Source organism: Arvicola amphibius, chromosome 7, assembly GCF_903992535.2.
Source record: "Arvicola amphibius chromosome 7, mArvAmp1.2, whole genome shotgun sequence".
Lineage (NCBI taxonomy): Eukaryota > Metazoa > Chordata > Mammalia > Rodentia > Cricetidae > Arvicola > Arvicola amphibius.
The window spans coordinates 23,529,151-23,552,757 of record NC_052053.1 but is presented as its reverse complement, the minus strand read 5'-3'; the positions used below and the strand labels follow the sequence as shown (position 1 = coordinate 23,552,757).

General features: G+C 44.2%; 1 protein-coding gene across 1 annotated transcript; it reads left to right on the top strand.

The window, feature by feature from the left end:
- Positions 1–3,773: 3,773 nt before the first annotated feature.
- Positions 3,774–19,759, top strand: Dapl1 (death associated protein like 1). The gene is made up of 4 exons (XM_038335715.1): positions 3,774–3,831; positions 9,201–9,288; positions 12,759–12,819; positions 19,646–19,759. Exons 1-4 carry the CDS (start codon positions 3,774–3,776, stop codon positions 19,757–19,759), a joined length of 321 nt encoding a protein of 106 aa, XP_038191643.1.
- The last annotated feature ends 3,848 nt before the right edge of the window (positions 19,760–23,607 follow it).

Sequence of the window (23,607 nt, the reverse complement as noted above, 5' to 3'; positions counted from 1 at the left end):
ACCTGAGTTCATTCCCTAGGATTCACCGGGTGGAAGGCAGGAACTGACTCCCATAGGCTGTCCTGTGATCTCCGCGCGCACACACACACACTGTGCCATGCGCACTCGCGTGTACTACTCCTTGCACATGCAAAAATAAATAATAACCGCAGTCAACCTACATTTTCAATTCATTATTTAAAAAGTATATGTCTGGAAAGAAGGGAAATCCTAGTGTTTAGGAGAAGGAGAGACATCTAAACACAGATAGGTGCTGGGAGCCCTGGAACTTTACTAATATGAGGCAGGATCTGCAGGAGGTTTCCCTGTACTCTACCCCAGCAGTGAGTCACCACCCTGTCCGGTATAGTATTGCTTGCCTACGGTCTCTGACATAGATTGTTCATACATTCAGAACTTGGCATTAGATTACACCATGTAATGAACATTAGGGAGGAGAGAGCAAAATATAAAAATGAGATGCACGCTGCCAAAAAGTAAAAGCGGATGAGGCATGTAATCACACCACCACGCACACAGATGAAGAGAAGAGAGTGCCTCATGAAAGTGGAGGCTGATTAATGTCATTAATGTTATATAGGCCTTTCATTTAGAAGTCAGAGGCTGTCTGGAATCCTCCGGGTCGTGAGAATCTACTTTACTAGGCTTTTAACATTACTAAGCACAATTCCAAATGCTTGAGTCCTAACAGGACCACTCCCCCACTGGAGTTGCTCACACCGATGCCTCCTTTAAAGAGAGGTTTATAAGCCCACTCCAGGGGTAATAACATGTTGCTCTTCTTTGGAAAGACTTTCATCCTTACAGAAGTCCTAGTAGCATTTTAAAAAGCCAATAATGCTGACTCCAGTTAATTCATGGTCCACAAAACAGACCTAGGCTTCTGATGACCAGCTTAAAACAGGCGTTGAGAACTCTCCACCTCTGGGCTAACTGCACACCAAGGTGATCAGAATGGACTCTTGACTCCTACTGCTCCAGGAGGTAAGGGCGTGGAAAAAGACCACCCAGAAGGCAAAGCCCAGTGACCGCATCCCCCTTCCTTCCTACGGTTAAGCAGGTGGTTTGTCTCTTCACAAGTGATGAGACCCTTTTATAGGTCACTTTTACAGTCCTGCTATAAACTCGTAGTTCATTTTCTCTTTAGGGGTAAAGAGCAAAGCAAATGATCGTATAACCCATTATAAGCTGAGCAGCCTTTATCTGAGATGCTCAGAACTAAAGTGTCCAGCTTGTGCTTTTTCAAGACTTGGAATCCACACATGAGATCTCTTCAAGATGGACCCAAGTCTAAACATGAAGTTCATTATGTATCACAAGTACTTGAGGGCAGAGTCAAGTCTGCACATGGTGTTTCAATAATTTTATGCCCCCCCACACCTGTGTGTGAGCACCTGAACACACAGTTAATAAAAATAAACTCAAGAAGATTTTTTTAAAAAAAATCAACATGTGATATACTACTTATAAACAACCCCTCAACATTTTACAGTATACATCCATCAATTTGTTTAATAAGCAGATATTCGTATTATTTATTGAGATGTACTTTCACATACAGTAATATTCATCACTTTTATAGATGGTGTGCCTGTGATTCATGTAACCACCTTATAGCAAGAAACGGAATAGATCCATCCACCACCCCCCAAAAGTCCCTTCCCATTCCTTCATAGTTTACCATCTCTCCTCTCCTGTGCAGTTGTCACTGATTAGATTACTGTTGCTGTCCTTTATACCTGCTCCCTTTCTTCTCCCTCATGCTGGGGATTCAGTAGATCTACCTACGTGCTATGTGAGTGCTCTTACACTGAGCCCTTCTGTTATTTTTTTAAGTGTGTGAGAGAGTGTACAGGCATGTGGGTTTCCAAAGAAACCAGAAGAAGACATGAGAGCGCTTGGAGCTAGAGTTACAGGAGGCATGAGTTCTGGGAACAAAACTCCAATCCTCTACAAAGCAGCCTTCTTAACGACTGAGCTATCTTCCCAGCCCTTTTGATACTTATTTGAGACAGGGTCCTATTACGTTGCTCTGGCTAGTCCCAAGCTTACAGACTTCTTGTCTCGGCCTCCTCAGTGTTAGGATTCTAGGTATATGTCATCACCTCTAGCTTTGTTATATATGAAATTATACTGCAAGCAACTTGTTTTATACTTTGATTTTTTTTTTTAGTCTGGCGTATTTCGTTTAGAATAATGATTTTGTGTCCCTCTGTGCTGTGCTTTTTCTGTGACTGAGTTGTATTCCGCTATGAGCATGTCGCACAAGTTGTTTGTCCACTCCGCAGTTAATTAGTTAGTGGGCTTTGGGGTTGTTTTTCAGTTTTGCTAGTTCTGAGTAGAACTGTTATAGACATCTGTACACAGGTTTCTATGTGTACAAAAGCTTTCATTTCTCTTAGGAGAATTCCCAGCAATTGGATCATTGTCCCCACGATAGGCGCTAAGTATATCGAATTGACTTAGGACATTTTTGCTTCTCTTCTATTCTCATAACATCGTGGAAGGGGCTCCTTTTGCTCCAGCGTCTTCACTGATAATTTAATTTTTTTTCTGCCGTTGTGGCATTCTAGTACATAGGCAGTGATATTTCAACATAGCTCCAGTTTGTATTTCCCTAACTATTAAAGATGTTGACCATGTATTTCTTTTCTTTGACAGGGGCTTGTTGTGAACCTCTACGCTATGGATTGTGTTGTAAAGATTCTTTACATAGTGGCTTACATAGTCTTATTTATTCTAGATAGTGATACTTCATCCAAATTGTATTTCAATATTTTCTCCCTTTTCATGGTTTTCTTCAATTTCTTCTGAGTGTGTGTCTGTTTGTTTCATTTTTGTTTTTGAGGCAGAGTCTCTCTGCATAGCCCTGGCTGTAGAACTCACTCTGTAGAGCAGGCTGACCTTGAACTCACAGAGATCCTTCTGCCTCTGCTTACCAAGTGCTGGGATTAAAGGCTTGTCCCATCGCACCTGGATGGCGAGCAGTTTGGGGTTGAAGAATAGTTTATCTGAGCGCCATCTGCAAATGTTGACCCTGGAGATACAGCAATAAGTATTAATATATACATTGCATCTATCCATTTATAGACTTCTATTTTATTGTATAATCACTAATATTTTTTCCATGGCTAAATATTACTTGAAGCAGGATTTGGAATATGCACTACATAGCATTCTTTTGGCCACATCTTAGTTTAGCTAAGCCTCTGTTTGGGGGATATTTATAATACTTCCCTTTAAAGCAAAACAAAATAAGAAAGAAAAGAAATACACTATCAATATACTTGCACGGAAGCCTCTTCTATTGCAATTATTTTCTTAGTATGAATGCTCACCACTGGGAAGGCCTCCCAAAGATATAGTGCTCACTCGCGATTGTCTCTTGGAAAGACCACCGATGTCTTGAAGCAAAGACCCTGTCTTGTCCGCTGTATCGCGCCTGTATGTGTGACAAAGAGCCTCACACTTACTGGAAAGGACTGTTGACGTTACTGTCTCTTCTCTGCTTTCTCCTCAGAACTTCCTCTGTCCTGCAGACATCTATCTCCCTTGCTTTCCCAGATCAAAGAAAGAGGAGAAGGCCTGCCAAGGAGATTCAGGCTCCTGGACAGCTGAGTGACGAGGGTGGAGCCCAGTTGTTGCTCAGCAATACCCTCAAGGGGCCCCACCCCCCACCCCCGCAGTTATAAAGCCCTAGTGAGGTGAGGTGGGGCAACCACAACTGGCACTCGGCCTCCAGAGCACCAACAAGGCACTGGCACACAGGCGCTATGGCAAACGACGTGCAAGACCCGCTGTCCCCGCTGAAAGGACGGCACGCTCCTGCAGGTAGGTCCCCCGCACCGACACCGACGAGGCTCCGGCAGCTGCAGGGGCTATCTGGCCCCCTTTCATCCTCCCAGAAGCAGCTCAGGGGAGCCAAGGTTGGCAATCCACAACTGTCCCAGCAGCCTGAGCTCCTCTCTGGCTGTAGATGAGCTGGGGCGTAACCTCACCTGTGTGAGTTACCCCCATGGGGATAATACCCTACTCAGTGTTCCACCTCTCACGCTGCTTCTGTAAGATACCCGTGGTTAGGACGTCATACTGACTCCGTGCAGAGAACAGTGCCCCTTTTCCACTTCTGGAGTCTTTGGGGTTGGGCAAAGCTATCAGCCTTCTAATAAGGATCCTGGGACCTGAGGGGCTCTGACATCTACAGTGTCTCCGGTCTTTAAATACATGCTCTTTGCACCGACTCTGTGGGCTACAGACCCTGGTTCTCCTGTAACTACGTATATGTTTACATTGCTTGGCTAGCACGCACAGGCCTGTTTTTAGTCGGTTTTACATTCTTCCAACTATTGTGCTTGTCTCCTGACATCTCAAAAACTTGGCTGCTTTGTGCTGGCCTGTCTCCATCTACAAACCCTGTTGTTTTGATAACACTTTGGTACCTCTCAGAGGAGGCTGAGGCCTCTGAGCCTCAGGCCCGCATGACAGGCACAGGCTGTGCAGAGGATGGGAGATCTGATGGAGACCCAGCGCATTCTGGAAGGCAGCCCAGTAGACTAGACTTTTCTGACGTCTTCTAGACACCACGTCCAATCTCCTTTGTCAGTCTACTGACATGCTACCCTTGTACTTGTACTTAGCAATTTTTAACATTAAAAATGTAAAGGAATTGATGCAAACCAATGGGGAGCTGTGTATCCAGCCGTTAGGGGGACTCGTATATTGCACAGACGGGAAGAAATACGCCACTCCCTTCATGCCGCCTCCACTTCAGTCCTTTAGAAAACGATCCAACTAAAAAATCTGATTTGCTACAGTGCATTTATGCACAAAGTTAAACCTAAACACATGGTTCCTTTGGCTTAAGTCAATTTCAAAAGTGCAAGTTTGAACACCACCACCAGGAACTGCCTGTCCCCGTCACTAATGATTGCTAATTACTCTGTGTACATAGCGCACCATGACTCCATCAAGCATGTCACAATGCCTCCGGCATGACAATGAATTATTATCAACTGTGACACTGCAGATAAGAGGTTCTGGATAATTGGAACGGAGAGGCAGGCCGACCTGCATCCCCACTGAGCTCAAGAGAACAAAGGAGCGTCACCCTTCAGCTGGGTCCCCATATATATATTTAAGTCTGAGCCAATTTGCAGTATTGCAAGTTGTTATTTATGGAACAAAACTCGTAAGATGCCAAGAATTCTATTAAATTTTCACCTGATGTTTAGAAGCAAAATACAGATGTCTGACAGCAGGAAGCTAATGCCATGCGGTGGGAAGGTAAGGCATGGCAGTCAGAATCTGACAGAGTAGGGTTTGAACTTCACTTGTAATTTGCATCTCGGAGTCTTGGATTTTTTTTACCTATGGAAAGGGATGATAAGTAACAGCAATCCGGTAAAGCTGTTGCGTGACGAGACAGTGAGCATAAGTAAGGGACATGACCCTGGAATGTTGACCTCTTGAAAACACAGGCCTCGCAAGACCCACTGTGGTCAGCAGAATGCAGAATGATCCTTCCGGATTCCAAGGCTCCCTGATGTGGGAGCCTGGCTGGCACCTGCTGCGGGACTCCAGACAGAAAACAATTGCACTGGGGAAAGACACTAGCGATTGCCAGCATAGCTATGAATGAAGCTACTCGGAAATCAGCTAGCCATAACTCTCCTACCCCATGCACGTGCGCTGGGCACTTCCATTACGTGTGTTAATGTAACATATCACACTACTGTTAGCCTTGATTTTACATTTATGCCCTGGAACAAGACAATGTCAGTCATGAAGTAGCCTGGGCTCTAGGAAGCATAACTGAATTTCCCACTGTTTTGGTTCCTTTATCTTAGTTTTATAATAACCCCATTGCATGAATGGCAAAGTGTTGTGAACAGAAGACGGTCCAGGGACGCCAAATGCATGACGAATAGGAAGACAAACAGTCACTCCTCAGGTCGTCTCCAGTCCTGCACGTTTTAAACTGACTTAAGTCGAAGTACTCAGAAAGGTGCTGCGGGTTGCTGTGAACTGCCAGAGGCATTTTCTGGCTTGCGAAGAAAACAGGAAAGGTGGGGGCTGGAGAGATGGCTCAGCGGTTAAGAGCATTGCCTGCCCTTCCAAAGGTCCTGAGTTCAATTCCCAGCAACCACATGGTGGCTCACAACCATCTGAAATGAGGTTTGGTGCCCTCTTCTGGCCTGCGGGCATACACACAGATAGAGTATACATAATAAATAAAATAAATTTAAAAAGAACAACAAAGGTTTGCGATGGGCAGACATTATCAATACGTAAAAAAGCAGTAACTGGTACAATTAATCACTCTGCTTTTCACAAACTGCTCCTAAAATTCAGTAAGAAAGAGATAAGAGACTAGTAATCCAGTGGGGAGGGTTGGACAAAAGTCACGGAAAGGAAAATACAAACACCCTTCTAAAACAAGCTTAAAATGTAATAACAAAAAGGAAATGCAAATTAAAGCAACGAGATACTGTAACCCGGAGTTTGGGGACAAAAGCCTCGGCTCTGGAAGCCCCAAGTAGCTAAGTTTGGCCATTTTCCCCAACATGCCAGTTAAAGGCATGAGCAGTGATCAAAAGCAGGAAGAGCTTCGGGAAAAGGAACAGACAAAGAGATCCAGGGACCCCCCCAGCTTCCTCTTCCAGGCCCTGGCATGAGCTTGAGGCTTAGGACTTACTGTTTTTTATATCAATGTATGTATGTATGTGTGAGTCCAGAAAAGGCTATGAGCGACCCAGGTGACGGAGCTAGTGTGGATGCTGGAACCAGTTCTCCCCAAGATCGCAAGCACTCTTCCTGCTGATCTATGTCTCTAGTCCCAGTCCAAGCGTTAGGTTTAAATACAAGGAGAATCAGGAAGGATAATGTGAACCTATTTTCTTTTTTTTTTTTTTTTTTTTTTTTTTTTTTTTTTTTGGTTTTTTCCGAGACAGGGTTTCTCTGTGGCTTTGGAGCCTGTCCTGGAACTAGCTCTTGTAGACCAGGCTGGTCTCGAACTCACAGAGATCTGCCTGCCTCTGCCTCCCGAGTGCTGGGATTAAAGGCGTGCGCCACCGCCGCCCGGCGTGAACCTATTTTATTTCCCCAACCAAGCCATCTGAATCCTCCCACTTTTGAACACCTAGGCATAAGGCAGGTGACCCAGATGAACACAACAGCACAAAATGAAGGCTGGGATGCTGGGCTTCCATCCTGCTTCCAGTTACGTACTTACAGGACCCAAGACAGCTTCTCCGTGCCCGTTACAATTCTAATCTATTTTTTTTTTTTTTTTTTTTTTTGGTTTTTCGAGACAGGGTTTCCCTGTAGTTTCTAGAGCCTGTCCTGGAACTAGCTCTTGTAGACCAGGCTGGCCTCGAACTCAGAGATCCACCTGCCTCTGCCTCCCGAGTGCTGGGATTAAAGGCGTGCGCCACCACTGCCCGGCTACAATTCTAATCTTTAGCTTATTAGTTGATAAAACATTTTCTAGCTCATTGTCTGGAGAAACAATTGCTACCATGGCAGCTGGTGAGACTGTAATCTAGTGTAAACTCTGAGAGGGGCCAGGTCAGCCAGACTTAAGAAAATTCCAAATAACACGAAGCAAAGTCACTTCTAGAAATACATTGCGCCGATAGCCGTGTGCTAGTACAGAGCCATGTATAAAAAGAATACTCATCGCAGCTCTGTTTATGAGTTAGAAACGAGTGAGACACTTAGCATTAGCAAAGTGGCTAAGTCAACACAGAAGGTTTTCATGTGGAATCGCAAAACAGATATTAAGAAGAAAGACACACTGGGCGGTGGTGGTGCATGCCTTTAATCCAGCACTCTGAAGGCAGAGGCAGGAGGGTCTCTGTGAGTTTGGGGCCAGACTGGTCTACAGAGCAAGTTCCAGGACAGCCAGAGCTACACAGAGAAACCCTGTCTTGGGGTGGGAAGAAGAAAGGAAAGGAGAGGGGGAGGAGGAGAATAAGGATGGATATATGTAGAATAAAGACAGAGAAATGCAGAACATTCTATAAAATGTGTGGTTAAGGCAGGAGGGAGGGAGGGGATAAATCAGATACAGAACAGTTAGTATCTTATTCTACCGCTTCAAACAAAGCGTGTGTCTAATAACATCTGTTGGTGAAAACTAGGAACTCGGAACTTGGAATTTAGCAGTGTCCAGGGAGATTGTTTGCAGGCTGGAAAGAGATGGTGGCAGAGAGTTCCAAATCTTTTCATGTGTCCTGATCTGTGCACCTTCTGCTCTTAAATATTAATATTTATAAGAAGAGCGATAAAGTCAGCACATAAAGGCTTGAGACACAGGTTTTCTTTATTTTCCACACTGGAATTGTTTTTTAGAGAATTGCCCAAGTGGCGTTTCCATGAAGAGAATTTATCAGGTTCAAACAAATCAACGTCCCTGTAGCTACTTTTCATTTGAGTGTGTCAGATTTGAGATGTGCGATTTTTCTGAGAAAGGAGGGAAGTATTTGTTTGGACTTGCAACCTGAAGGGCGCTGCTCCTTTTCCAAAGTTGATTTCAGCTGACACTGTTAAACACTTGAATTGCTTTTAGGTCGGCTGTAGCCTAATTAACGCTAATTGAACTCTTGAATGGCATGACTATTAATACAATTTAATTACTCATTAGAACCTCAGAGCTTAGCCAACATGGAGGTTTGGGGTCTGAGATGAAGGTGGCCATCCCCTGGAATTCAGAGCCCTTCCTTTAAGTTAAATGTCTGTTAACACCCTGAAATTTGGCTCATCTCTCAGCATCTGACATTTGAAAGCTTCCGTTGAACAAACAAAAGTGCAAGCCATGCAAAAGCTTTAATCTTGTGGGAAAACAGAGGGGTCACATTGTAATTATGGGTTGCTATCTGAAAGAATGTAATTGGTTTGATAACAAAGGAAAAAAAAACTGTTTTTCAGCTAAATGCCTGAGGGAGTGTGTTGTTCTTCTTCCTAAATCTAAGGCGTGACCTTCTGCCTTTTCAACCTCGTTTCTACCTCTCTGAGCAGAATAAAGCAAACCCCAGACCTTCCCCCCTCCCTGCCCTGGTTTCCTTAGATTTTATTTTTCTTTAATTCTGTTGTTTAGATAAAAGTGTTTTTTCTATGTCAATTTGGAAACTCATGTTAGATGGGAGTCTTGTCTGAAAAACAAGGCTGTTCTAACGTGCACGCCTGCTTGTTGTTCCCAGTGAAAGCTGGAGGGATGCGGATTTCCAAGAAACAAGAGATGGGCGTTTTGGAAAGACACACCAAAAAAACGGGACTAGAGAAAACAAGGTAGGGACCGCTTATAGTTCTGCTGCCAGAAGTTATTCGGGGACAAACCAAGGCCCCCAAGAATTTCGGGGGAGGTAGCCAGGCTTGGGTAGAGGCAAGCATCACGATGAGTATTGGTTCTGAGATACCAGCTGGAGCATTTCCCCATTACACCCTACCCAGTCTCCTCTCTGCAGCCACCCAGCTGCCTCCTAAAGTGGTCCTAAACGCATCCGACCCCAAAGCTCATCCATTCATCTTATTTTCTTTAAAATACTGCACCTCCTCTGGCCTTTCTCATAACGTGCTCTATGGTATGAATAAAGAATACCTGCCTCTAAAATTTTGAAATTGCCATTCACTTATTGAAGAAAATAGTCACTGTGCGCTGGTTAGTTTTATGTCAACTTGACACAGGCACAACACAAATGGCACCATCACTTGGAAAGAGGAAAGCGCAGTAGAGAAGATGCCCCCACCAGACAGGCCTGTAAGCAAGCCTGTGGGACATTCTCTTGCTTGATGACTGATATCGGATGGCCCTGCTCCCTAAGAGAAGCTAGCCAGTACGCAGCATCCCTTCATGGCCTCTGCTTCAGCACCTGTCTCCAGGTCCCTGCCCTGCTCGAGTTTCTTTTTTTATTATTTTATTTATTTAAGTTTCTCCATCTGCATGTATCCCTGCACACCTGAAAAGGGCATCAGGGCATCAGATCCCATTATAGATGGTTGTGAGCCACCGTATGGTTGCTGGGAATTGAACTCAGGACCTCCGGAAAAGCAGTCAGTGCTCTTAACCACTGAGCCAGTCCAAAGTTCCCTCAGTGATGGACTGTTATCTGGAAATGTAAGAGGAAACCAACCCTTTCCTCTCCACATTGCTTATGGCCATGGTGTTCATCACAATAACTGAAACCGTAACTATGACCAAGCTTGAAAGCTTGAAACCAACACTGGGGTTGTTTTCCTTCCTCCCTCTTCTACCATGACCTTGACATTATAAAGTTAGAGATCAGAGCTGGTGTATCCTATACACACAGGGACTGATGACTTGCTTAAGGAAAATGAATGTATTTAGAAAAGAAATGAACACACTGACCCGATTCCTCCAAGTAGCTCAATGAGGAATGATGCTTCCGAGACTGGTTTCCATGGAGCACTATGAGTGATTCAAAAGGAATTGTTTGAAAGATGCTCAGAAAACCTGCTTAAGTCTCACAGAGAGAATGTGGAGGGAAACAGACATAATTTCTTTGTCCCTTTCATACCAAATTATTGGCCGTGTGTGTGTGTGTGTGTGTGTGTGTGTGTGTGTGTGTGTGTAGTGTTCACGTGCACGCATGCTCACACATGTGGAGACCCAAAGTTTCCATCAGGTGTCCTTCTCAACCATTCTCCACTTTATTGAGCTCACTGCTTTGGCTGGTATAGACAGCCAGTTTGCCCTAGGGTTCTCCTGCCTCTGCATCTTAAGTGCTGAGGTTATAGACAGGCTCCTCTGTCTACCTGGATGTATGTGGGCTCTAGAGATCCAAACTCAGGCCCTCATGCTTGTATGGCATGCATTTTCTCCACCGAACCATCTTCCCAGTAAACTTCCCCCAAGTAAAGTTATTTTTAAATGACTTTTCAAAGCTTTTTTTTTCCCAATATGTGGTAGGGATTTTTGTAAAGGATTTCACACACGAATGAAAGAATTAACTACTGGTAGATTTCCACGAGTAACAAGTCAGCTACCTCTTCTTATACCAGAAAATAGCAATCCCGTGATGAACGTGGAACTTGAAATTTTTAAGAGTGAGACCCACACAGTGCTTCCCTTCTCACCCAGCATCCAAGGCAGCTCCTAGGATCATAAGCACACACGGTGGAAATGGTATCAGACAGCAATGACTCGGAAGATGGTTAAGTCAGGGAGCCTGTCTTGTTCTTAAGAGTGCCAAGCATAACCCCAGTTTGCCATTATACCAGTTCTTCAAGCCTGGGGCTCTGAAGAATTAAAATGGTCAAGCAATAGACAAGTCACTGATTTCTCTGCACTTCAGAGAAGCAGGGCTTACTATCAGCTCTCAGGTCAGCTGGACAGGACTGTTGGCTAAAGAGTAGTGAGCTCAGATGACCAGAGGGTGTTTGCTAGTGGTCACAGGTGACTACAGAATTTAAACAATGGCGCCTCTCACCCTGATGCTCACCTGCCAAGGTCAGATTCAGGTTTCAAAAAAAACCTGTCAACTTATAGAATGGCTGGAAGCCACTACCAATGAGTTGGAAAAAGTCAATGTCTGAGAACCCATGACAGGTCAGTAGATTCTCCTTCACTCCGACTCCCCCCTCCCCTCCCCGGCTGAGCATAGAATCCTCCAGGTCTACTTTCCTGACAATCACTTCTTAGAGAACAATTTTTATTTATTTTTGTTTGTATGCTTTTTAGGCTTTGAGGTAGGGATTCTCTGTATAGCTCTGGCTTTCCTGAAACTCTCTCTATAGAGCAGAGATATGCCTGCCTGTGCCTCCTGAGCACTGGGAATAAAGGCAGGTGCCACCACCATCCGGCTACAGAACAGTTTTTAAAACACAGGAACACTTCTCTCATAATCATTGGTCTAGAATCCCTAATCGCTTCTAGCAACCAACACAAACGATTCAGAAAAAAAGATGCACCAAGCACAGAATTCATTTAAGACACTGCACTGTGGACTTGGGCCTGAATGAAACCTTCCTATGGCATAGCCTGACCAGAGAGAAAGAAAGTAGACACAAAAGAACACATGCTATCATGGCTTACTGTATGAAATCCAAAGACAGAACTGGTGGTCTTTGCAGGGAACTGGTTATTCTTAGAGGTCACTGATTTGACATGTGTTTTAGTTCATGAATCCATGAACCATAGGCTTATAATATGTGCATTTTAGGTGTGCATAGTATATGCCAGTGCAAAGATAAAAATCAGTTATAGTAGGAACTTGGTTTACAAAGCGCAGTGTGCACACGTGGACATGGAGACAGAATGTTGTCCTCTAGGTGTTGCTGAGCACGGTAAAAACCTGCAGGAATCATTTAACCTCTCCAGCGGTGGTATTTTGAAAAAACACAAAACTTGTGTGTGTTTGTTTGTATGTGTGTGTGTGTGTATATGTGTGTGTGTTTATGTGTATGCATACACAGAGACCAGAGGGCAGCTCAAGGTATTGTTCCTCAGAAACAATTTGCCTTTTATAATAATAGGCTGTCTCACTGCCCTGGGCCACCAAATAGGCAGGGCTGGCTGGCCAGCAAGCCCCTTCCTGTGGGTTCTAGAGATCAAATGCAGGTCTATCTGGCACTTTACTGACTGTAACATCTCCCCAACCCAATGAAGTAACTTTGTGGGGATGGTGCTGGGGGTTGAATCTAGGGTCTGTATAAACCTGGTCCACACTCTACCAACCACTGAGCTACATTCCCAGCCCCAAGCTTTAGATCTCATTGAAAGACCCTTTCCATCTTCACAGCGCCATCCCAAACGCTGCCAAAATCCAGATGCTGGATGCTCTGAACGACACGCTGGACAAGGTGAGCCATCCGTGGCGGCGACTCCCACACAGCTCTGACTCTGTATTTGCCCAGTGGATCAGGTGGCTCACGTGAGCCGGCAGATGGCTCACAGAGATTTTTCCAGCCCCTGAGTTTGATGTCCTTGTGGAAGAAGTCAATCTGCTCTCAGTTAGAGACACATCAAATAGTTTAAATGAGAAGGACTGTTTCATTTAGAGATTCTCCTGAATCCCTGAAGTGTCTATTCACAAATCACTTCAAAACAAGGTGGGGGGACTGGAGAGATGGCTCAGAGGTTAAAAGCATTGCCTGCTCTTCCAAAGGTCCTGAGTTCAATTCCCAGCAACCACATGGTGGCTCACAACCATCTGTAATGGGGTCTGGTGCCCTCTTCTGGCCTGCAGGCACACACACAAACAGAATATTGTATACATAATAAATAAATATTAAAAAAAAAACAAGGTAGGGAATGATGATGTGAGCGCCCTGATGCCGAGTCTGTAGGGCTTTTCATTTGTCCTCCCAGATATTTCTCAGGGACTGGCTTGTTTTTTTACAAAAGGCAGCATGATATGCCAGGACCCTTCTTCTGTACCTCAGCATCTCCACAGGAAATATTTGATTTGTGACCATGGTAGGTAGTGGAAGGCTGAGTGTTTAAGGGCTGAAGGGAGCCAGACACCAGCTGGGTTTGTCTAGTAAAACATGTTTAAAGAGGGTGACCATTACTATTTTTCCTTCTAGAGCTTGAATTTATCCCAAGTAGCTCAAATAGCGCAAAAAAAAAAAGTCACACTGAGCAAACAAACAGCAATTTGGGGTTTGGGACTCTGCAGTTGGTCTCATCCCCAACCCCATTCACCCATCCTTCATCCATCTGTCTGTCCATCCATGCTTGTCCCCCGCATCTTTACTCCCCATCCCTATCCCTACCAAACTCTGTAGGTAAACTTTATGCTCCCTTGTTCTATTTTCATAAAGCAAGTGCATGGATCCTAAGGGTAATAAAGAGGGCCACTCTCTTTCTTCTGCTCACCCACTGACTGAACAAACAGGACGGGGTTGCCTCTGTTTAGCAAGGACTTGAAGTTGTAAGGGCATTTCTGACTCCTCTCCCACACTACTGGGAATCAGCAATTATTCTGAAATAAACCAGTAGACAGATCAGCAGGGGAAGGCCTAGAAGTTTATTGCATGTTCAGGAGCTAAACAGAAAAGTGAATGTCCAAGAGCCCAGCACAGAGTAGGAGCATACACCCTTGCAGCATAAAGGGAAAAGACGTGGAGAACATAAGCAATACAGAATATGAATCACTTTTAGAGGACTGAGTGGCTAGAAGAACAGCCGACTGCCTGCTACCAAGTCTGCTCTGCTCTCTGTGTGTGGGTCAGCTCTTGCTTCCCTTCCTGAGATCTGCATCCATTTCTTGGCTCTCAGATATCTGGGACAGAGATTCACAGCAGCAGAGAATGTCCTGGAGGGTCTGGCCTTTGGGTAGAAAGAGGGCTTCAGTGGAAGCCCCTCCTGCACCTGCCGCCTACTAGGCTTTCTCAGTGTGTGATATCAGTGTACCAAGGGGCCATACTTTGAAGTATTGTGTTGCCAAAATCAGGATCTGAGGAGCAGCAACTCAGCTCTAGAAAGAGTCATGCCCCCCCTTCCTCTGTGATGTGTATCTGTCTGTCTGTGTGACTGTGTCTGTGTATCTGTGTGTGTGTGTGTGTGTGTGGTCTTATGTGTATGTACACAGAGACCAGAAGAGGGTACCAGGTATCCTCTATCAGAATCCACCATCCCTTTTTTTAAAAAAAAATTTATTTATTCTGTATACAATATTCTGTCTGTGTGTATGTCTGCAGGCCAGAAGAGGGCACCAGACCCCATTACAGATGGTTGTGAGCCACCATGTGGTTGCTGGGAATTGAACTCAGGACCTTTGGGAGAGCAGGCAATACTCTTAACCACTGAGCCATCTCTCCAGCCCTCCACCATCCCTTTTTGAGGCAACTACCTTTTTTGCCTTCCATTGCACTTGTATGTACACAGGGTACATAAGAATAAAAATTAATCTGTAGGACATGGTGTCACAAAACTTTTATTCCTAACACTTGGGAGGCAGAGGCAGATGGATCTCCATGAGTTCAAGGCCAGTCTGGTCTACATAGCCAGTTCCAGAACAGTTAGGACTACAATAGATAGACCCTGTCCCAAACCAAAAATTAAAAAGAGATCTATATCTTTTGGATGTTTTCCTCTTGTATTAAAGCGGTTCCTCCCCCATACTATACATTATCATGAAGACCTAACTATTGGTCAGGAGAAATACAGTAGTATAATTGAGGAGCATATTTTTTTTTTGTATTTGCTAATATTCTTTCTCACTTTCGGCTAGTTATGTTAAGTCCCAAGAGCCCACGACGTTCCTGACCTTGATTTTGTAATAGTCTAACAGGATGACTTCCTTCCTATAAGGCTTGGCCAACCATTCAGTCATTTGACTACCAATGCTAGGGTTTAAGACTTGGGAGATTGGAAACCCCCCCCCCCCAGAGGGATGGAACTGGGTTAATCTAAGTGAAGAACAGCCTGAGCATTCTCCTCCCACTGTTTTCCCACGTAGACTTCTTTCTCTCACCCCACCCTGCTGGTGCTGCTTCTCCGCCTCTCCCATCAGCTCTCCCCACCCACCTCGCCATCCCGACACAGAATATTTGCACAGTGCAGTGGCCACACACATTGCCCGATGTCACTGTAGAAAAGGCGTTGTGTGACCTAGATGCTTTCTGTGCTAACATCTGGGAGACCGGGCCGTGGTTAATTTCTGCCAATCACTTTCAAAGGCAATTTGACTTTCAAGATGTCATATTGTTCCTCAAAGATTTATGGCTTCTTAACTTTTCTTTTTAAGACGGGGGGGGGGGGGGGGAGATACTTTTTTGAGTTGTGTTCTCAGCACACAAAGGTATCTGGTTAAACATTAACAATGTTTATGTTATGTAGAGGTGCAACATTGGAGTCTGATTAAACTTCAGTGACATTTTCCAAATCACCAGGCGTTGGGTCATCCACTGGCCAAAGTTGCCCAGCTGCCTGTGAAATGGGATCTTAGGAAGGAAAACTATCAAAGGCGTCTGAAATTAGGAGGGTTCCTCTCATTCCACAGATTAACATCTCCCTTGGAGTGTCCTTGAATGTCACTGATGTGGAGTGTGTGTGTCGCTTTGAGTGCTTTGCTTAATAGGCTGTGGAAATGTAAGCGCCAACCCTGGAGTCGGAACTTAACAGCCGGGGAAGATGAATGGACGAGCTGGCATCCGCTCAGACCACCACACTTCAGCCTCAGAAGCAGAACCTGCCCTGGATCTCTTTCCCTCTCAAGTTTACTTCAGAGCTGCAGGCGGACAAGCTTTGAGCAGGCCTCTTATGCTGGCTGTCTTCCCTGAAACTAAAAATAGGGGTTTTGAACTCACAGGTGTTTACAAGGAAGGAAAATTCTCAACACAGGAATCTCCCTCGTGTTTTCATGTTCAGTCTCACCCCTGTAATGAAGCCAGGAGGCAGAATACACACGCACACTTCTCAACCTTGAATTCTTCCTCTTGTGTTCTGTTAGGTGCTGTTACCTTAGTGGCTCAGACAAGAAGCAAGTTTTATTCTACTAACATGTCCCTTTATGCTGACCATTGATTAAAATTTTAGAACCTTCCCAAGATAAGATGCTAGACTAAAATATAGATGGTTGTAGACCGTATTCTAGAAACTGACTTCTATTTGTTTCCAGTTCGGTTTTGATAATCTAATCTCTGTAACTTCAAAGACAAATAATCCATAGCAAAGACCCTGGTTTCCTGTAGCCCAGGCTAGCCTCAGACTTAGCCCTCCTGACACCACCACCCCAAATGCTGGGATTACAGGTGTTCCCCAGCACATCTGGCTGGAAGACAGTTTAAGACTCTCTGTCGCAACCATAACACTTCTCCATCAGAATGTTCCTGCTGACTGGGACAGGGATATGTCAAAGAAAACTTAACTATACTGCCATTGTAGTATTAAAAGTTGCCATGAAACTCTGGTGCTGACCCCCCACACACACACCTACACACTTTTAGTTTAACACTTGTTTTGTGTTGTTTTTGTTTTTAATACTATTTGTGTTCATTCTTTGAGAATTTCGCACAGTGCGTTTGGATCGTGTCCACCCTTCTTCTCTAGTCCCTCTCAGATCCTCCCCCACCTACCAACCTACCCAATTTTGTGTCTTTGTTTTTAAACCTGTCGAGTCTAATTTGTACTGCCCAGACGCTCTTGAGCGTAAACCATCCCTTAGAGCATAGCTGACCTACCAGAGATGATATCCCTAAAGAAAACTGACTCTCTTTCCAAATAGGTCTTTGATGTGTTTTCTTGATTGATGATTAATGCAGGAGGGCCCATCTCATTGTGGACAGAGCCATCTCTAGCCTGGTGGTCCTGGGTGCTATAATAAAGCAGGTTGAGCAATCCACAGGGAGCAAGCCAGTAAAAGCACCCCTGTAATGCCTCTGCTTCAGTTCCTGCTTCCCGGTTCCTGCCCTGCTTCAGTTCCTGTCTTGACTTCCTTCAGTGACAGACTTAGCTGGAGGCAGATGATGAAATAAACCCTTTCCTCCCCAAGCTGCTTTTGGTAAACTAAGACAAAGAGTGTTTTTTAATGGGTACCATGTTTCGGTTGGGAGATCAAGTTCCTTAGATGAGTATCAATGATAATGGTACAGCAATATGAACATATTTAATGTTACTGAACTGCAAAATACTTTTATAAATAGGTAAAGTGATCAATTTTATATCCTATGTTGCCACGACTTTTAAAACCACCCCAGAAATGAAGCCCTTGAGTTGTTTAAGATGATCCCAGACAGGGCCGCTAACAAATCCATGCTTAGCCAAGTGACAAGGGGCTCTGGCGCTGTCCCTCCCTTCTGGTTTCCTAGCTCCACCCATTGCCTCTCACACCTAAAGGACAGTGACAACTGTGGCTTTCTCCTCCTTCCTGTGCCAACTTCCTGTCTTGGCCCCCCTCATCCCAACTGATCAACCAGACTGCAGTTCCTGTCTTGGCCCTCCTCATCCGGACTGATCAACCAGACCGCAGTTCTAGCAGAGGCTCCCTTTGTTTTCCTGCTCCCTTTACCTCACATATGACCTTCGGTAACTTGCCAGGTTGTCCTTCCTGCCTGTGACTTTTTTTTAACTGTGATTTAAAGTCAATCTGAAATAACCCATCTGATTTAAATGAAGCTTAAAACACCCACTCTGGAAACAAACCACTAAAGTCAGTGACCCCCGAAATTTCTTTTAGGCTCTAATGTTAAAAGAAAAGGAAAACACAATACTCTCCCTTACCATACTTCAAAACACATATACACTAAGGATAATTGCTCTGACTTAAAAAATAAATAAGTCCCCCATTCGTTTTCAAACTTTAAAGCAACATTTATAGCCGATATTAAATTATTTTGATCCCTTCTGCTGGAAAGTCAGCAGGGGACCATCTTTGGGGTTAATTAGTATATACTGTATCTGCTCATTGTAAAAGACAAAATAGAAAAATACTTGTAAGTAAAACACTAAGAATTTCCCATGATCCTATTCTATGTGTGTGTGTGTATTCACAATCCTATTCTGTGTGTGTGTGCGTGCATGCACATGTGTTCACATGTGCATTTAATGACCGAAAAAAGACTTCTCAGAGTCAAGTTTCACATGAAAGTCAATGTCCTTTGCAATAGCTTGGCCAGGGGTACTTGAGAAGAGATGGAAGGCACACGCTCTCCCTAGCTTAGAAGACCCCGATCAAACAATGTGCTACTTCGAGTCCTAACAGTCTATCTCCCCCCCTATATTTAGCTTGAGTGTCAAAACAAGGACAAATTCAATAGTGATATATTAAGTGCCCAGCAAGCCAAGGCCCCACTTCCTGGCTGGCTAACAGCCGTGTCTTGCTTGAGGTACTTTGGGACAATATCGATGAGCTTGGAAACCCAAAACTGAACAGACGCAAAGGTCACTGAGTCCAAACTCTTCCTAGGAATAATGCACAAATCACTCCGCAGCTCTGAAACCCTCCCCGTCTTAATCTGCGCTGAGTGTAAATCCCAGGGGATCTTTGGTCGATGGGAAATTTCTCTGACTGTCAGAAAGTCTCACAGTCTGTGTTCATCTGAATGCACTTCCTCACAGCTGACTAATGAGAATCGTTTTCACCTAAAATTAGTAAGCTACTCCTCAGTGTTCCTTCACCAGGCTGTGTAGTTTGAACCAGATGGAAGGGCCACTCTTTACATTAATGTTTTCTAACTTCTTTCAGAGGGTCTTTTTCCTCATAGTTTGATAATTAAATAAATAATTTCCCCATCCTCAGAATCTCTCCTTAATATTGCCACATTCTTCTCAGAATATAATGCTCTGTGTTATTTACACTAGTGGTAGATCACCTGCTGCCACAGATGTGGGTTGCCATTTTCGCTTTTCAAGATGGGACCTCAAAAACAAATACACAGCCTGGTGTGATAGTGATGCTTCTGATACTAGCCCTTCAAAGGCTAAGGCTGGAGGATCATGAGTTCAAGGCTAGCCTAGACTTTTACTCATATATGTTATATGTTCTCATGATAAAAGTTAAAGACATGCTAATGAAGGAAACAACAGCGTAGCACATATACTCCCATGGGCTGAAGACAGGAAGGTCTTGGCAAAGAAGCAGAGAAAACTGTGACTTGACCAACTGTATTGCTTTCTACTACTATAATATTTTATAACTCAATGGATCCAATATGTTCTTTCTTCTTCCCTTCTCATCCTTAGCTCAACCATAAATTTCCAGCAGCAGTCCACACAGCACATCAAAAGCCCACACCTGCCCTGGAAAAGGCCACTCCCTTGAAGCGGACCTATATTATCCAGCAGCCTCGAAAGTGACAGGCCAGGATGTAAAACTCAGCCATCTGGTCAACCTTCCCGTTATCTGACAGCTCAACAGAAATGACCAATACTTCCTATAGGCCTCCTGCCCTTGCTTGGTAAATAAAACAACTTTTGTATCTTCCCTTTTTACTTTGGATAATAAAGTTCCCAAAATTATAAACTCAATATGTTCCCGGGCTCCTCCTGAATACTGGCTCAGAGTTATTACACACAGGCTCAGTTCTCCTTGCAGACAATGGTGGAGGTTGGGGGAGAGCACACTGAGCTTTGCAAAAACTAAAATTCTATGCAGACAAAGGAATACATCTTTCGGTTTGTTTGTCTTAGGATGGTGACGTTTTCACTTATGCTGAAATGTTCGTCTCAGTTTCCTACATAAATACATAGTTTGTTTTGGAGGTTTGGTGAGGAGAGACAAAAATAATTAAATTGATTACATAGTTCCTTTTGCCGAGGAATCAAAGATGGAAGGTAAATTGATCACAAGCATATTTTCCTCCAAAGATTATTTTGGTAGAAAGTCGTTGATAAACGCCCAGAAGGTGGATGTTCTAAACTGAGGAGATTGTGAGACTATGGTGCACTGGTCTGGGTCCCTTTAGAGGCATGGTGCAAAGTAAGTATTGTCATAACTAAGCCTGCTCCAGCTTCCTTACTACTCCACCGCATGGCTAGCTCCTTCTTATCCTTGGGTGACAGTAGGGGACAGTCACATTCCTGCTTCACAGCAGTGTCTATCACTCACTGTCCCGCCATTCTGCACCCCTTGTTGATCAAACTCTCCAACAATCAACTCTTCTCTTTCCTTAGGGAAGGAGATCCACGCTTTGCCTGCCATCACCTATCGCCTTTCCAATTAGCATCCCCGAGGGCAGTGATTCTCAACCTTTCTAACACTATGAGCCTTTAATATAATTCCTCGTGTTGTGGTGACCCCCAGCCATAAAATTACTTTCGTTGTTATTTCATAACTGTAGTTTTGATATTGCTATGAATCGTAATAGAAATATCTGATATGCAGAATATCTGAGATGTGACTCCTGTGAAAGGCACATTTGGCACCCCCTCCCAGGGTCCCAATCCAACCCATAATGCCCTGCTACTATGTGCCCTCCTATTGAGTCTTATCTGGGAAGCCTAAGGCACCTGGTAAACTCTGGTGGGGTGATGGGACAGAGCAGCCTGCTTCCTCCTCTGGATTGTTAAGGAGTTTTTTAGAAATAAGAAAATTTGTTGGAGAGAATATCAAGCTTTCAGTCAATATTAGCATGAGTCCAAAAAATAATCCTAACCACCCCATCTAGGCTTAACCCAGGTCCCAGTACTCTGAGCTATTGTCAAAAAATTCTAAGGTTTAGGAGGCGGGGTTCTACTTCTGTCTCTCACTGATTCTGAAACCTTAAATAAACCACTTACCCTCTGTGACCCTTGTCAAATGGATGCAATTATATATGTCTCCCCAGTTGGAACCTTGAAGACAAAGTGACCCCTAAGATTCATAAAAGCTATATTGAGGTAGTGAGAGTAAGGTAGAAGCTGCCAGAATGAAAATAGTAAGAGACAAACAACTGTTGGGAGCAAACCATGGAAGTCCTTGAGCCCACAGATCTCCAGAAAAACCAGGAATGTTAAGCACACAGGATTATTTTTCCAAAGGGAAAGATGAAAAACCTGTTCTTCCACACAAAAAAGTTGAGAATTAGGAGAGATTAACTGCCTGTTGGTCTAGGCCATATCAAGCTCTTACAACCAATACTAGAGGAGGCTAGTAATCCAAATGACCCTTGTAGCCAGAGGCTCTCCTGGTTCCCCCAAGTTCCAACAACCAGGACCGAAGGTGGCTAATAGTCCAAATGACCTCTATGTTATCTGTATGACCAATACCAGGCAATACCCTTTGGCCCTTATGCTAGTACAGATAGTGTATCTCTAGAACCCATCTTCTTGGGAGAAATGGCATGTGCCCTGAGTTGAGGTTCAATTGCTTCCTTGTGCAATAGGGATTATTTTTCCAGAATATCCTGGGCTTCCATACATTGGGAGTAAACTGTCTGTTGTTAGACTCCCCACAGTCTCATCCAGGGTGACCAATCAGTGTGGGGTTCTCATTCTTATCTTTTCATGCAGTTCACTCCCCTGTATGCCACCTGCAGGGACCCTCCACAAACAAGGAATGGATCCCAACATAAAGAGTTCAGGGGAATGTCGAGGATTTGGGTTTGAAGGGAGAAACATTAGAAGCAAAAGGGAAATGACAAAGATGGGATGAGATGGGTCCAGTCACCCAACAGATATGAGAAGATAAGGGATGAAGGATGTACTGAGATAGAAGATGCTCAAAGGCACAAAGGCACACTATATAGTGAAGGCCCTAATTTACATCCACACTTGAGTTATTGACTACAAATCACTGGAAGCAGCAAGTCCAGTGTTACCTTTAGATTGGAAGGGAAACTGAAATTGTCAGAAGAAAAAGGACCAGATCTATGAGAAAATCCCATAGTGATATGGCCATGTGTGCGGAAAGCCACAGAGACTTTTCTCACTCTCAGGGAGGAAAACCCTGCACAGATGTGCCAGGACTCCACTCAGGAGCTCCTGCTGTCACAGTTCCAGAAAGAGTTGTGCCAATGGGGAAGGAGCATCCCTGGGCTGGGGATTTCCTTCAGCTCATTTCAAGTCAATAAAATGCTAGGTACTGTGCTCCAAAGATGAGGAAGACACTGTCTCTGCCAGCAGTGACAAAGGCATGACAGTCAGTCAATAGGAAGCAAGAACTGGGAAGTCATCTGAGGGTCACATGCAGTCAAGAAACTTGAAGTGACTGTGGGAACAAATGACCCATGTCCCGAAACGTTAAACACACACACACGTACACACACACTTAAGTTATACCTTTGTTAACAAAATGTCAAACATCCTCAAAGCTTGGGTCAATATAGCTATTGAATTTTCATGTGTTTGTTATAGAACTTCGCAATGTGACCAATACTGTTTAGCCATGACATCTAGTTCCTTCCCTGCCTCTCCCTCTTTTCCAGGGTTATTTTGGAGCGTGGTCCAAATACATAATTTTCTCTAGAAATGTTTTAATGCATTCTTCCTAAAAGATGGGTGCCTCCTCCCTTTCTTTCTTCCTCTCTCACTCTCTCCCCATTTCTTTGTCTCTTCCCCTTTGCTTAAACAGACTTTTCACCAATTCTGTGGAACAAAAGACAGCATTTTTGCTAAGCCACCAGGAATCTTTTACCATAAAATGGAGATTGTCATTACCACACTAGTTACAAGAGACAAAACAAACAAACAAAAGACACAGAGCTGAGCCCATGAAACCGGAGCTGCAAAGGGGAGAACACACATTAGAAGATGACTTTCAGACAGGAGTGAGCGAATTAAACAAGAGGCTGCAGTGGGTTAGCTAGAGGGATGGAAAGAAAGCACCGGAGAACATGGATCCTTGCTGAGGACAATGTATAAAGAATCATCTCTGGGGCTGCTCAAAAACCTAGGCTGGAGCAAAACCCAAAGTAAATAGATGAATGACAGACAAAACTGTCTTTACTCCACAGACAGTTGCAAGGCTTTCTGTATGAGCGGCATTCTTCAGAAGGACCCACGAACCGGCCTTGCATTTGGTGCATACAGCTCATATAGTGTCAGCTGGGGTCACCATTTCCCTCTGCCTAGATAAGATTACCTTAAATCCACCCCATGACCCCCCCACACCCATCCCATCTGCAGTGGAAGCTCAAAACGTCCTCAAGATGGCTGGGAATTCCTGGTAGGTCCACTGTCATAGCAGCCTCTGATTTCTGATAAATTCATTCGTTGCTTCCTGTCCC